The sequence below is a fragment of the Chelonoidis abingdonii genome, chromosome 2 (genome assembly GCF_003597395.2).
Source record: "Chelonoidis abingdonii isolate Lonesome George chromosome 2, CheloAbing_2.0, whole genome shotgun sequence".
In the NCBI taxonomy this organism is placed as follows: domain Eukaryota; kingdom Metazoa; phylum Chordata; order Testudines; family Testudinidae; genus Chelonoidis; species Chelonoidis abingdonii.
In genome coordinates this window covers 35979029-35994357 of record NC_133770.1, presented here as the reverse complement: position 1 = coordinate 35994357, position 15329 = coordinate 35979029, and the positions used below count along the sequence as shown (strand labels likewise).

Sequence of the window (15329 nt, the reverse complement as noted above, 5' to 3'; positions counted from 1 at the left end):
CTCTTTTTATACTTACCTGTGGGCTTCTGTCACTTGCCCCATTTGAACCTACTTTAAAAGCCCTCCTAACAAGGTCAGCAAGTCAGTGTGCAAAGATGCTCTTCCCCTTCTTTGTCAGGTGGACCCCATCTCTTCCCAGTAGACCTTCTTCCAACAGCATCCCATAGCTGAGGAAGCTGAAGTCCTTATATCAACAACCTTCACACCCGTGCTTTCCTCTCTAGGATACGTGTGGCCCTGCCTGTGTCCTTATCCTCAATCAGGAGGATGGAGACCACAACCTGCACCCTGATCCCTTCACACTAGTTCCTAGGGCTCTGGAGTCACAGCTGATCTGCTCAGGGTCAAGTCTGGAAGTATTAGAGCTCACATGGATGAGCAGCATGGGGTAGCAATCAGAGGGACAGACAAGTCTTGGACTGTGTAATGACACTGAACTGGTTTTGCCCATCCATGATATTCTATCCTGAGCCAAATCTGGAATATTTCAAGGTAGGTTGCTTGTGAGGGACAGATGTCTGTTGATGCCATCCAGCCATCATGTTTTCCCAAGGGGGTACTCCAGGAGGAGGGGGGAAAGCATGTTTTCCAGCCTGCTTTCATTGGGTCAAAGTTGAAGAGGATTCTCACAGGGAAGTTGGCAGTCATTTGTGGCAGATGACTATACAATCTTGGAAAGCACTGGGTGACTGAGTACGTGGGACTCGTTTACTCAGAAAACTTTATCAAATGGTATGAATTCAAGCTGAACATTTTTGATCATTCAGATGAAGCTGCCTCTCTGAATGGTGTCCAACTTCTTCTCACTCTTGACAATGAAGGACCATGTTTCAGGCCCAAAAGTCAGAATATTGACCAAAGCATTCCATATCCTCAGCTGCTTCTCTCTACCAAACAAACAGTGTTCAGTTTGCAAATGATGTTCTTGATGGAGGTGCCCCATTATTGACACACGTTTGCAGTGCAGGTTTCAAGCTTGCTCTCTCAATGTCACCCATATTATTGGCAATGAAACAAAGGCAGGTGAAGTCATAGAATCGCGACTCAGTGGCTGCCCACTAAAATGCTAAAGCCTGCAGCATGTTTGAAATTGCCAACTGGAAGAATTTTCAGGCTAACTTTTGGTGCTGAGCTTTCCAGGGTTTCAAGGTGCCGTTACTACTTCATCCATTGGATTTGCCAAGTAGCATTATGTTGTCTGCATAACTAAACACTGGTGATGTTATCAAGGCATATTTCTAAAATGTATTTACTGAGCATGTGATCGTTGCACTAAAGCATACCAGGATGGCCAGACAGCCTTGTTCAATACCCAATCTAAATATGAAATAAGCATTTCTTTTCCCAATTACTAAAAAAGTCAGAGAGAGAGAGCGAGAGAGAGAGAGAATCATCATCATAAAGGATGCAACATTCTACAGAGCCTGTGAAGGAGATCTGCGAGTTTCAAGCTCAGCCAAAGTAATTGCCTGTCAATGGATCAAATGTGGCCTAGATATCAACAAATGCAACATGAACAGTGTACTTTAATTCTTGTTCATTCATGGTAAGTTGAAGATTTGCTCTCTCATGGAATGGCCAGGAACAAAGCCAGCCTGTTACGGTCTTCTCTTGCTCCTTAAGATATCAGCAGCTGAGGCCAAAAAGACAGACAAAAAAAGAAAACAAAAACCAAACCACACACCACAAACTTTACCCACAATGGATAAAAAAGATTTTGCTATAATTACAGTCTCATTTGTTACCGTTGTTCCCAAACCAGTCAGTCAAATAATGCTTTTTGCCAGACAGACGGGATCAAATCTGTTCTCCAGATGAGCAGTTCTCAAACGGTGGGCTGGAGACCCCAAAGTGGGTTGCAACCCTGTTTTAATGGGGTCACAAGGCCTGGTGTTAGACTTGTTGGGGCCCAGGACTGAAGCCAAAGCCTGAGCCCCACCACCCACAGCTGAAGCCCAAGTCTGAGGACTTCAACTCTGGTTGCGGAACTCAGGTTACAGGCCCCCTGCCTGGGGCTGAAGCCCTGGGGCTTTGACTTTTGCACCCCTGCCTGGAGTGTGTAGTAATCTGTTGTCAGAAGTGGGTCCCGGTGCAATTAAGTTTGAGAAACTCTGCTCAAGATTATATCAAAACATCAGTGACAAAAAGTTAAAGGGCCCAGTTCTGCCTTATTTACCTTAAGCTTCTTTATATTTCTGGATTTCATTAATAGTGAATTCACCAGAATCATTCTGTGCAGAATGGGGCCCAGCATCAGATATAAGTTTATATCACATGAGTTCATATATAATGAACTATTGTACAAGGACAATTTGATTTTATAAAATATGTAATGACACTGACTGTTAAAAGGAAAAAAATTCAACAGTAGTGTAACTATGAGATGAGATACAGGCAGCCTTGTAAAACTCAGATTTCTTTTCATAGAAGATTAAGGTTGGAAGAGACCTCAAGAGGTCATCTAGTCCAACCCCCTGCTCAAAGCTGGACCAACACCAACTGAAACATCCCAGCCAGGGCTCTGTCAAGCCAGGTCTTAAAAACCTCAAGGGATGGAGATTCCACCACCTCCCTAGGTAACCCATTCCAATGCTTCACCACCCTCCAAGTGAAACAGTGTTTCCTAATATACAACCTAGACATCCCCCACACAACTTGAGACCATTGCTCCTTGTTCTGTCATCTGCCACCACTGACAACAGTCAAGCTCCATCCTCTTTGGAACACCCTGTCAGGTAGTTGAAGGCTGCTATCAAATCCGCCCCCCCCCCCCCCCTTTTCTGCAGACTAAACAAGCCCAGTTCCCTCAGCCTTTCCTCATAAGTCATGTGTCCCAGCCCCCTGATAATTTGTTGCCTTCCACTGGACTCTCTCCAATTTGTCCACATTCTTTCTGTAGTGGGGGGGCCAAAACTGGACACAATATTCCAGATGTGGCCTCATCAGTGACAAATAGAAAAGAATAATACACTGCTCTACAGACAAAATGCTTCTCAAATAAATGTAGTCAAATTTTACTAATTCTGGGTCACTGAGAACGAAAATGATGCTTAAAATTTGTTGATTGGCTCTGGTCTAGCTGTTGGGCTCCAGACTACAGCAGTGGAATCTCCTGGCAGGTGATGTTAGGGTTTCCATGTTCCGTGACCGTCAAAAGGATCTGTCCACTCTTCTTCATGGAGGTGATCTTGTAGCCTGCAACAACATTGATGGCTGATGGCAGCCCTCACATCGTTCACGATCCAGATGAGTGGAGACTGTTCATTGATTCATCGAATGATGAGTCTTAAAGCTGTTTGCTGCATAATGGCAATGTTTGTCATCAATTCCAGTTGGTCATGCAGTCCAATGAAGGAAACCTATGACAACATGAACAACTTTTGAGATGCATAAATCTATGAACAACATCAGTGCAGCTTTGTGGCGATTTGAAGGTTGTTGCTCTCTTGCTTGGTCTGCAGACTGGATACACCAAGTACTGCTGTTTTCTCGCGAATGGGATAGTCGTGCAAGAGATTCCCACTACATCAAGAAAGATTGGCCACTCGACAATCATTGGAGCCTGGGAGGAAAAAAGTGTTCAGCATCACCACTTGTGAATCAAGGAAGATTGTTACCACCCTTACACATTAAGCTAGTCTGATGAAGAACTTTTCAAGGCACATTGACAAAACACAAGCACTTTCAAGTACCTCTGTGGAAATTTCAGGTAAGTGAAGCTAATAAAGGAAAGTGTCTTTGTTGTCTCAGATCGTGAACTTCGAGATGATGCATTTGACCATGCACTGCGTGGCAAGGAAAAACGGCACGAGAAGCCTTCCAGTTAGTGGCACAAAATTTTCTCGGAAACATAAGGCAGACAACTACAGGTTGTTGGTGGAAACCTCCTCAAGGCATACAAAAGCCTTGGTTGCAACATGTCACTAAAGATACTTTTTTGCACTCTCATCTAGATTTTTTTCCACCAAACTGCGGAGCAGTGAGCGACGAGCACGGCAAGCGATTTCACCAGGACATTGCAACAATGGAGAAACCTCTCAGGGCAAATGGAGCCCATCAATGCTTGCAGACTATTGCTGGACAGTGACAAGAGATGCTCCATTAATGAATACAAGAACAAGCCAAGAAGCGCTGAGTAGACACTGAATAGGACTAAACTACGTACATAATAGTTTGCTTTTTGTTTCATAATAAAATTTATATAACCCTTTGCTGATTTTTAAAGTGTTACATAAACAGGACAGGTAAAATATCATCATGTAAAGCAACCATAACACATGAAAGACCTAGGTTTACAATTTATGATTAAAACTCTACTATCTACACAATAACACAGACATAAAATGTAAAAATTAAATATCTTAGAAACAGTAGCCAGTTGTTTTAATTGTCATATTTGAATTCAGCACATCAAAATACATAATAAATACCACATTTATCTCTGAAGCAGATGACTTCTCAAAAAATTGTAGACCAGTGTAATCAGTTCCCTTGATCTGCTGGCAATGCTCCAACTAATGCAGCTCAATATATAATTAGCCTTCTTGGCAACAAGGGTACACTGACGACTCATATCCAGCTTCTCATCCACTGTAATCCCCAGGTCCTTTTCTGCAGAACTGCTGCTTAAGCCAGGTGGTCCCCAGCCCGTAGCAGTGCATGGGATTCTTCCGTCTTAAGTGCAGGACACTGTCCTTGTTAAACCTCAGATTTCTTTTTGCCCAATTCTCCAATTTGTCTAGATTACTCCGGACCCTATCTCTACCCTCCAGGGTCTCTTCCTCTCCCCCTAGTTTAGTATCATCCACGAACTTGATCTGGATGATGGGATGGATTGCTCCCCAAGCATTAATAACGATGCTGAACAAGACCATTCCCAGGACCAATCACTGGGGTACTCCGCTTAATACCATCTGCCAACTAGACATCGAGCCATTGATCACTACCTGTTGAGCCCAGCAATCTAGCCAGCTTTCTGTCCACCTTTAGTCCATTCATCCAATCTATACTTAAACTTGCTGGCAAGAAAATCGTGGGACATTGTATCAAAAGCTTTACTAAAGTCAAAAAATATCATGTCCACGGCTTTCCCCATATCCACAGAGCCCGTAATCTCATCATAGAAGGCAATCAGGCATGACTTGCTTTTGGTGAATCCATGTTGACTGCTTTTAGTCACCTTCCTCTCCAAGTGCTTTAAAATGGCTTCCTTGAGGACCTGCTCCATGATTTTTCCAGGGACTGAGGGTGACGAATCTTGCAGAAATCATGATGTCTGTCATATTACTTCAATAGTAACAGATTTTAGTATAGTCCAAATTCTCAAAAATAATATTTCTCAGCCAAATATAACAAGCCTGAAGGGTGCACTAAATAATTCCCTTTTGAATTGTGCAAATAGAAACCCCTGCATATACTTCCTTACTACTAACATCTCAGACCACAAATCTGATAGCATACGTTGACTTGTTTGAGTAACAAGTCAAACAGTGGTCATTTTGGATGATATAGTAATGCAGAAGTGTTGACTGCTTCACAAAATGGTTTCTTTCCCTTCCCAAATGACTGATGTAAACATAAGACTATTGTACTTAGCACAAGAAAGATATAGTGCTCCTCTGATTAACTGCATAGCATAGTGTGGCTATTTGTTAATAAGTCCAACACCACACTGGGTAAGTTCTCATTTCACTCACTTGGTGCCTAGCATTTCCTTCCTCCTCTATCCCATATAACAACCATTTACAAAGCTTTTTAAAGACACCATGCCAATATAAAACTAGTAGCGTTTACAAAGTTCAAATCTGAAAAGCACTTGTCTAAAGACTTGAAGTAGAAGGGAAATTACTTTTGAGCAACAGCCAAATCAGATACATGAAAAGAAAGTAACCAACTGAAGAGAATAATAATATTTTGACTTAAAAGCATGTTTATGAGACATTCAATTTTTGTGGTTTTCTAAAGATGAGAGATTTTCATTAAAGATGAAGGTGTTTATGGAATCTTTAAATTCATTTGCTGCACAAAACCTACCAGCTAAAACCCTTTCAAGGTAATTCTCATGGTAGTGGGCTTCTGGCTTTGATTTTAGAAAACCAAAGATTCCATCAACCTTTTGAATTTAATATGAAATATGTCAAAAGCTTATAGCTCTTCAGTGGAGAAACAGGTGTAATTGCCAAAATTGTGTTGAAAATTGTACATGTAACCTTCTGCTACATCATAGCGGGGGGGGGGGGATAGCTCAGTGGTTTGAGCATTGGCCTGCTAAACCCAGATTTGTGAGCTCAATCCTTGAGGGGGCCACCTAGGGATCTGGGGCAAAAATCAGTACTTGGTCTTGCTAGTGAAGGCAAGGGGCTGGACTTGATAACCTTTCAAGGTCCCTTCCAGTTCTAGGAGATATATACATATATGGCAAGGAACAAGGGACTCATTGGTATCTAATAGTAAGTTTCAGCAGACTTCACCAGTTCAGTGTACCCTAGCTCACTAATGCCATAACTTCACTCCTGCCTGGCAGACACACTTTTTAACAACATAATTTTCAATATCTTTCTATTACTGAATTTGTCCTCCCATGCAGTAATAGTTACTATCTGTGTATTGTTAGCTTTCTGTTGATATCTTAGTTGACACTTTTTTAAAGAGAGGTTATCTCGCTAGAAGCAAAAGGAATGCAATTCTGCCATGTGGCAGGTATTTCCAAGGTACACTAAGACAATGGGAATGCAGTTTACATAAAGGGGAGGAGACAACCACTCACATCTGGCAAGGGGAGGAGATTGCCAAAAGGCAAATTGATCTGGTTCCTGAAAACACTTACAGGGGAAGAAGCTAGCATGGAACGTACCAAAGAATCTATGTCTAACATTCATTAGTTCTGGGGGAATTCTGCACAACTACACATGCGTAGAATTTATGTCCCCCGCAGAAAAATGACTCACAAGGAAACCTTAAGAGTGGTTATTGCAACCCTCTCCAGCAGTATGTTTCAGGTGCCCAGGGCAGCCAGCAAAGTGATAAATCACTGTGGGGTGGGACTGGGGAAGACCTTGCTGGTGGCTCTTACCCTGCACCAGGCTCAGCTGCTAGACCCAGCTGGGGAGGATGGGGCTTCCTCCTCTTCTGCACAGCACATGGGGCTGGGTCATGCAATCCCACCATTACTCATTTGGTGGGGAAAAATAGGCAAGATTCAATTTTGCCCTTATAATTCTCACACCAATATCCTCACGTCATCATGAAGCTGTCTAGAATGGAGAACACCTTGCTTTACTTTTAGTTAAATAAATGGATAGAGAAAGCTTGCATACCTAAAGGCTGTTGGTTTGATTTCAGTCAGTCATACCAGCATACATATATTAAGGGATGGAGAGAAAACGTTCTTTCTTGCTCCATGTAAAAACCAGAAAAAGTGGTAAACACAGATTGAGTAAAGTGAGATCCTTTCCCCTTCAGCAAGTAACCCTGGCCCAATGTCAGGTTCCAGGGCTAAAGCCTCAGCTCAGAGAGTGTGGCCTGTGGAGCTGTGGCTTATCAGTCTGCCCACCATTGCTGGAGCCTGAGGAAATGGTTCTCTTTCTTTCCTGAGATAAAGGTCTTAGGGTATGGCTACACTTGAAATTTCGGAGCGCTGGCGCGGCAGCACTTTGAAGTGTGAGTGTGGTCGGAGCGGCAGCGCTGGGAGAGAGCTCTCCCAGCACTGAACATAAACCACATCCTCTACAGGTGCAGCGTGCAGCGCTGGGAGCCGTGCTCCCAGCACTGCCGCCCTGATTACACTGACGCTTTACAGTGCTGTATCTTGCAGTGCTCAGGGGGGTGTTTTTTCACACCCCTGAGCGCGAAAGTTGCAGCGCTTTAAAGTGTGAGTGTAGCTATACCCTTAGAAGTACTGATATCAGTCACTGTGCATTGCTATTCATGGTAAGCACAGCTACAGCAGCAAGTGGTCTGTCACATGCTCCACCCTCCTACCATTTATTGCTTTGGGTGTTTGAAATTTAGTTCTGTGCCATGGATCATGCCCAATAATGCATCACACACATCATATTAACTCAAAACATACAAGTAGCAACAGTACAACTAAAACCAGTCCTCAACCTCATAAATTCCCATCTCCCGTGGGACTGTTCCACTCCTCTCCAGCACAGTCCCAGCAGAATCTAAGGGTACGTCTACACTACCTGCCAGACCTGTGGGTAGTGATCGATCTATTGGGGATCGATTTAAAACATGTAATGTAGATGCAATAAAAAAAAAATATCAATCCCAGATCCCTCTCCCGTCAACTGCTGAACTCCAGCTCAGGGAGAGGCAGAAGCAAAGTCAATGGGGGAGCGGCAGCCATTGATCCTGAGCCCCGAGGATGCAAAGTGATTCTAAGTTGATCTAAAATTCGTCAACTTCAGCTACACTATTCTCGTAGCTGAGGTTGCGTATCTTAGGGTACGTCTACACTGCACGATTATTTCGAATTAGCTTAAACCGATATTACAAAACAGATCTAATAAAATCGGTTTAGCGCGTCCACAGTGGGATCCCGAAATCGATTGTTTGCGTCCATGGTCCAAAGCTACCATCGATTTCAGGAGCGGTGCACTGTGGGTAGCTGTTCCTCAGCTATCCCATAGTTCCCACTTCCGTGTTGAGAGCACAGTGCCTGATGGGGCAGAAAACACTGCCCCGGGTGGTGCTGGGTACAGCCTCACCCCTCCCTTTGTGAAGGCAGCAGACAACCCTTTGGCGCCTTTTTCGCGGAGTGCATTGAGCAAACGCCATAGCACAGCAATCTTTCCCTTTTTTTTTTCACGTGGTGGTGGGGGGAAATAAACTGAGGAGCTGTTCCCTGAACCACGCCAGACACTGTGTTTGAACCTACAGACATTGGGAGCTCAGCCAAGAATGCAAATAATTTTCAGAGACTGCTGTGGACTGTGGGATAGCTGGAGTCCTCAGTACCCCCTCCCTCCCTTCATGAGCGTCCATTTGAGTCTCTGGCTTCCCGTTACGCTTGTCACACAGCGCTGTGTATCCTGGAGTTTTTTATTCAAACGCTTTGGCATTTCGTGTTCTGTAACGGAGCTGGATACAACAGATTTGTCTCCCCATACAGCGATCAGACCTAGTATCTCCCGTACGGTCTATGCTGGAGCTCTTTTTTGATTTCAGACTGCATCGCCAGCCGTGCTGATCAGAGCTCCACGCTGGGCAAGCAGGAAATGTAATTCAAAAGTTCGCGGGGCTTTTCCTGTTTACCTGCCCGCTGCATCCGAGTTCAGATTGCTGTCCAGAGCGGTCAGTGCTGCACTCTGGGATGCCGCCCGGAGGCCAATAACGTCGATTTCCGTCCACATGAACCCTAATCCGAGTTATCACTATCGAATTTAGCGCTACTCCTCTCGTTTGGGAGGAGTTCCGAAATCGATTTAAGGAGCCGTTTAACTCGATATTAATGACGACGTCGTGTGAACGGATACAGCGTTAAATCGGTATATCGGCCATTAAACCGATTTAAAGTCGCAGTGTAGACCTGGCCTTAGATCGATCTCCCCCAGTGTAGAGCAGGGGTAAGAAACTAAGTTCAGCTGGGCTTTATGCCTCAACAGCCAAGACTTGGATCCACAAATCAATGGATCAGTGCTTAATCTGCTACTGCTTGGAGGGGTTTTGGACATTTGGGTAGGCTTAAAGTCCTGGAACCTGTTGGGAAATTATCTGTAACCTGAAGTGCATGCTAATCCTGTCTGATCATACCTTAAAATGAAAAAGAAAAAAGAAAAAAAAAAAAAATCAGCCCTCAAGCATTTATATCATTTGCAGAACAGCTCAAGACCACAGCCGAGAGTCTGAGAAGAAGCCTTAAGAGAAAGAGATAGCATCTGTGTGTTCTATTAGGGCTGCTGGCTTTAATTAGCCAACACTACAAAACAGAAGGAGTCTGAACACCATATACACGAGTAAAAAGCCAAGTACACAAATGATGAAAGAGGTTAACAGGCACTATTCTTTTAAACTAAATCTGGGCCTTCAGTTTCTTGTTCTAAAGGCTTTCAACATTTTTAATGCCATCAGAAGACCTATTAGTTATTTCTTGCATAGCTCAGGGAATTACACTGTGAGAAGTTTCCATTTTGTCACATCTCTGCACATTTGAAGTCAGCTTTAGAGTCAAGGGGAAGAATTTGTGCATTGAATTAATTTTATTTTTTGGCCCTACGTGTTATTTCTTGAAAGAGACTCAATTTCTTCCTCTACACTTCAATAGGCACTGATTTAAATAATGAGTTATTTTAAGACTGTTTATATTCATGGGGGAAAGAAACTAGTTGCTACGCCCAATACTGCAGCTGCCCTTGCATAAATGTGAGCTCTGATAAGCTACTTTTTTTTAGTTTTGACACAGTAAACAAGGATGTCCCTCTCAGCCCAACTCTTCTTAGCAAGAGCCAGACTCATCTGGTTCTGAAGACTGTGGAAATGCAATGGTAGAAAGTTCTCCATCTTAATTAAATGTATTTCACTAATAAGTTGTTTCCTTTACTGAGAGCTGCCCTTTGGTCTCCAAAGCCCATAGGCAAGGGATCCAGTTATTTCTGGGAAAAACTAGAACTACAAAAGAAAGTCTTTACCTTCATTTTTAAAGATGAGTAAGTTTTAGCTCTCCTTTGAGAAGATGGCTTTATGCTTTCAAGGCTACTATTAACCAAAGTAAACCAATCACAAAGGTTGAGAGAAATATAGCAGCTGGACTCCGCCTCTACAGCAGAAAGTCTGTGGGATGGGGACCTAAAGACACTCACATTTGCAAAAACACCCACAAATGTAGAAGTGTGTCCCAAAAGCGGTCTCACTATTCCTTCGCAAAATCCTCTGGCCAGCCCTGTGCCTAGTACTGTGATAATGGTAGACTCCCTTGCATTGGACAGGCTTTGTAAGCATCTCCAAAGATGCTACACAAGCTGTGTACTACTACCTCACCATGCATGGAAATGGTTGGAGAAATGTGGCAAAGTTCAAAGCAGGTGTCAAGAGTTAAAACAAAGAGCTCCATAAACACATCTCCATAGCGAGGTGCAACAGTGAATCAGCTTACTGAAGAGCCTCTGAGAAGCCCTGTCAAGTCTCACTCAAATAGGGCTTTTATCTGTTTGAGTAAAGCCCTCTTTTTAGTTTGCCTTTAAGTTGAACTGAAGCTTCATAACAAGAGATCAAATTCTCCATGAGCAGAACTCAGTTCTTCAGAGACGCTGTTATATTAAAGTGTGCACTTTACTCTTATGGATCTTCCTTACAGAGAAGACAGCTCAGGGTAATATTTTATTAAGGCTTATTTTAAACCTGCAGCTTTAATATGGATGCTAATACTTTAACCATTCTTTTAAAGTCAAGATTACACAACAGGCCATTTAACCCAAAAAGAGTCTAGAAGGAGGCAGGTGATACTTCGACAATGCTCTAGCCCAATATTTAAACTGATCTACAGAAGTTCAGAAACATGCACTGGACTGGAAAAGAACATGGTCACTGTGCTGTATGGGACTGAGGAGGAGATGATCAGCCCACAGAACAGAATAACTAGAGAATCATACCTTTTTTACAAATGAAACTACAGATTAGTCATGCGCTTCTCTGGAGCACTGCCAGTAGAAGTGTTGCTGAGAATGACTGAGGTACATTTGCAAAGCTGCGCGCAGAAGCTCTCACAATGCATGCCCTAGGTACACTAGCCTGGCTCTGGTCCTTGTCTTTCCAACCAACTTTAGAAAACTATCCAATTTAAATACATACGTCAGATCCACTTCAATGGAAATAGTCAAAAAAAGTAACACAAGTGGGGCAAGTGAAGACAAATTCTAAAGACCCATTTCTGAAACGGGGCAGTATAGGACTACACAGTGTGGTGTTTTGTTTTTTTAAAACACAAAACCGAAGAACTGATTTTAAACTAAACCTTTTTTTAAAAAAATAGCCACACATACCAATGATGAAGTTCAAATGTGTGTGTATCTAGTTTTAATTTCGTAAAATGAGTCTGAAAAGATTCCTTTATAATTGGAATTAGTTTCAGGAAAGACCCAACAGCCAAGGAAACTAAAGAGATCTTGCTAAAGACTCTTGCAAAGCTCCACAAAGCACTGACTGTTCACAGCCTTTAGCAAACAGTTCATGTATCAGGTGACAATACATTCAGAATACTGCCTTCAATTCAAAACGCAGGGGGTTACACCTTTTGTGCCAGTATCAAATATTTTAGCTTTTATACTATTAGTCCTATCAACGGACCAAGATATCAATAATTTCAGTTTAAACACAAATTTCCCCAATATTGACTGGGAACTGCTTTTCTTCCACATCAGTATTTTGCTCTATATGACATGAGTGTCCAAAAGTTATGAAAGCATGGTATTCTGTATATGATGGTGAAAGAGAAAATGTTGAGATAGAAGGTTAGTACATTTTTATTCCCCATTCAGTTCCTCTTTTTGGAGGTGAGATTTAAGAGTCCAGAAATATATCTTTCCAAATCCTTTATATAACTAGAAACTATCTACAGCAATTTTACTTCTAGTTGTTAGCTGGGTGGATGACAGATTTTTAAGTTGGCAATATTAAAAAAACCATACAAAATACATATTAAAATTAAGCAAATGTTTTAGAACAACTTTATGAAAGGCTTTTTTATTTTCAGGGTGTATTTACATATTCCATGAAGTGCCATCACCTCCTGCAGTGTACAGTGCAGCTCCTTCTCAGCTGGAAGATTTTAAAATCAATTGCCACACCATTTTGTAAGCTCAATACAACCAGAAGTTGATTGGAGTGGGGAGGTGGGAGATAGAGGTGAAGTAGAAGAAATAAGTCCTGATCTCAAGTGCGTGGTCAGGAAGATATACAACTAATATGGGATGGTTGGCCAACTAAGGGTTTCAAAAATCCCCACAAACAGAAGTATTGAGTAGTTTAAGAGAGACCCCTTCAAAATTAATTTTGCCAAAAACATTAAGTTTTTTTTATTTAGTATATGGGAAAGGTCTGACTTGAACAAGATCTTGCTGTCTCACTCCATAGTCTTCTGTTGTTGGGTAAGCTATGCAGTGAATACATAATTAGAGCTGGGTAAGCTAGTCTGGGTAAAGAACTACCTACCAAGAGCCAACACTTCTTGAAGGACTGGAGGTGTTTGATTAGACTCTCTAGCCTTCTTCCTGCACTTCGTCATCCCCAAAACCGAACTTTTTTGTCTTAACAATACAAGAATAGTGCTGTTTTTTCATACCATCCCTATTGCCTCACCTATCAATCCCTCACGTACTCTTTAGATGCATATCACATGGACCCACCTCCTCTTGCAAGCTCAAGACAGGAGGGGTGAGAATATTTGAATATTTCTAATATTGGGTCAATTATTCAAAAGATTTTCAACTGACTGAACAGCAGGTTCACTAACCCTGCTGCTGCAGTAGCCCAAAACTAGGAGCTCAGAGTACTCCCCACACCTTTCAAATGCTCCTCACTTGCAGGAATACTCCATATTTAGAAGTGCTCTTCTGTTTTTCCCTCCTCGTGACCATATTTGCCAAGTAGCCATTCCAACGGTGGCAACTGCAAACTGCTCCCACCAACTGGCAACAACAAGAAGTTGGATCCTCAGCAAGACATACAGAAGTGTCAGGGAGAGTGAAGAAAAGATGTGGGAAGAGACCGAGGGAAGCAGCTAGGCAAGAGAAGACTATAAAATGGACAGTCCATAAATAAAGGGGATGGGTGGGTGCTTCATTTTGTGTGTTTCAATGTTACAAAATGTTAAAAAGGGATAGGTTGGTCTTGGAAATCACCAAAAAATGTGTTATGTAATTTATGGAGAGTCCCAAAGTCATGGCGAAGGCACAACCCAAATTCCATATTTGAGTTAACTGTACTTGATTACATGAATAAGCTGATGCTGGGATACGAATAAGAAACTCCTTCCAGCACAGGCTAATAGTGTCATAGCAACAACATAAGACAATATTGGCTTGCTACTAATAAATATTTTAGAGTTGTTTCTTTCCATTTTGCTCTAGAACAGGAGACTCACCCTATTTCCCCATTTAAAACCTTAAGATTACAAGCTTCAGTGACTGAACTCTTCTCTTCAGAGTCCAAATAGAGAAAGAAAACTGGCTTAATTATGTATTTTACTATTTTAGCAGATTTCATAAGCTAGAGTTGAAACATTGCTTTTTAAACTTTAAAGTTTTTCCGTGGAGTTAATAATGAAGTTAAGGATTATTAAAAATAAAAAAATAAACTGTAATTACCCAACTCTCAAACCTTAGAACCATTATTTAGAGAGGCAGAACAAATATAGAGTCTCTCAGATAATGTTACTTTTGCCAAGATGAAGACCCACCCAAGTGCAAGTTTCCTTAAACCCCAGGAAAGCTTTTAGATGAGGTTCCCCAAAGTAGTTTTTTGTAGCATTTCAATTCCTTATGTAAAAGGTTACCTGGGAGATATGGTTGATAGAGGACTCCATTCTCCGTAGCTGGGATGCTTGAATGTCCAGCAGTTGGAGTACATTGTTGGCCAGTGCATTGATCTGATAAGCAACACTAGCAAGAGACTGGGTTGTGTATGCTTTGGTCTCTTCTAATGCTTTCCTTTTATCGGGAGCCTGAAAAACAACAAACATGTCATTTCTTTAAGGCCAGAAGAAGAGTACAAAACATATTACTTTTTGAATTTCATTCACCCAAAAGGCCTGATTAACTGCTCTGACTGCACAAACAAGTCTACATCAAGCAAGAACTTACATGAAGAGGAAAAAGGCTCTAAAAACATGATGGTTTTGTTTAAGTAAAGATGTTCCATGCTAAGTAGTGATTCGCTAAGTTTTGACACAATCATCATCAATTCTCTGGAGCAAGGTTTTCGTAACCCACCGATCTTTCACTTCCAGAGAGAAGCTTCCAATTCCTCTGACGAGTAAAATCCAGCTTCCCTCTTCACAGTACCCAAGCCAATTAAAAAAGGGAAAAGCATTTTCCCACAGTTGGGTGTCCCCAGTGCACAAATTTTTACTATGAAGCCAACTCTACAGCTGCGCTGGCTGCTCATTCCACAGCGGGGGGAGGAGAGTGTGCAGAGAGTCAGGAGGACATGCATACATAAGGCTCCTGCATGGAAGAGCCTTTGTGAAATTATTCCTGTTCCAATGAGGATCTGATAAACCTTCCTTCAGCTGGGGAAGCAGTCCCAAACTAAGGCAAGAAGGGGTAGAGGGTCTAAAACAGGAACCGGCAAACTACATCCACGGGCCACATACAGCATGTCAGACATCA

At 42.2% G+C, this 15329-nt stretch overlaps 1 protein-coding gene across 6 annotated transcripts in view; it reads right to left on the bottom strand.

The window, feature by feature from the left end:
* Positions 1–15329, bottom strand: part of ABI1 (abl interactor 1) — a 145879-nt gene that overhangs the window by 94442 nt on the left and 36108 nt on the right. For all 6 annotated transcript variants that reach the window (XM_032786217.2, XM_032786209.2, XM_075062274.1 and 3 more), the window contains exon 2: positions 14495–14662. In XM_032786217.2, the coding sequence (XP_032642108.1) occupies positions 14495–14662 (168 nt within the window). The remainder of the gene's footprint in view (positions 1–14494; positions 14663–15329) is intronic.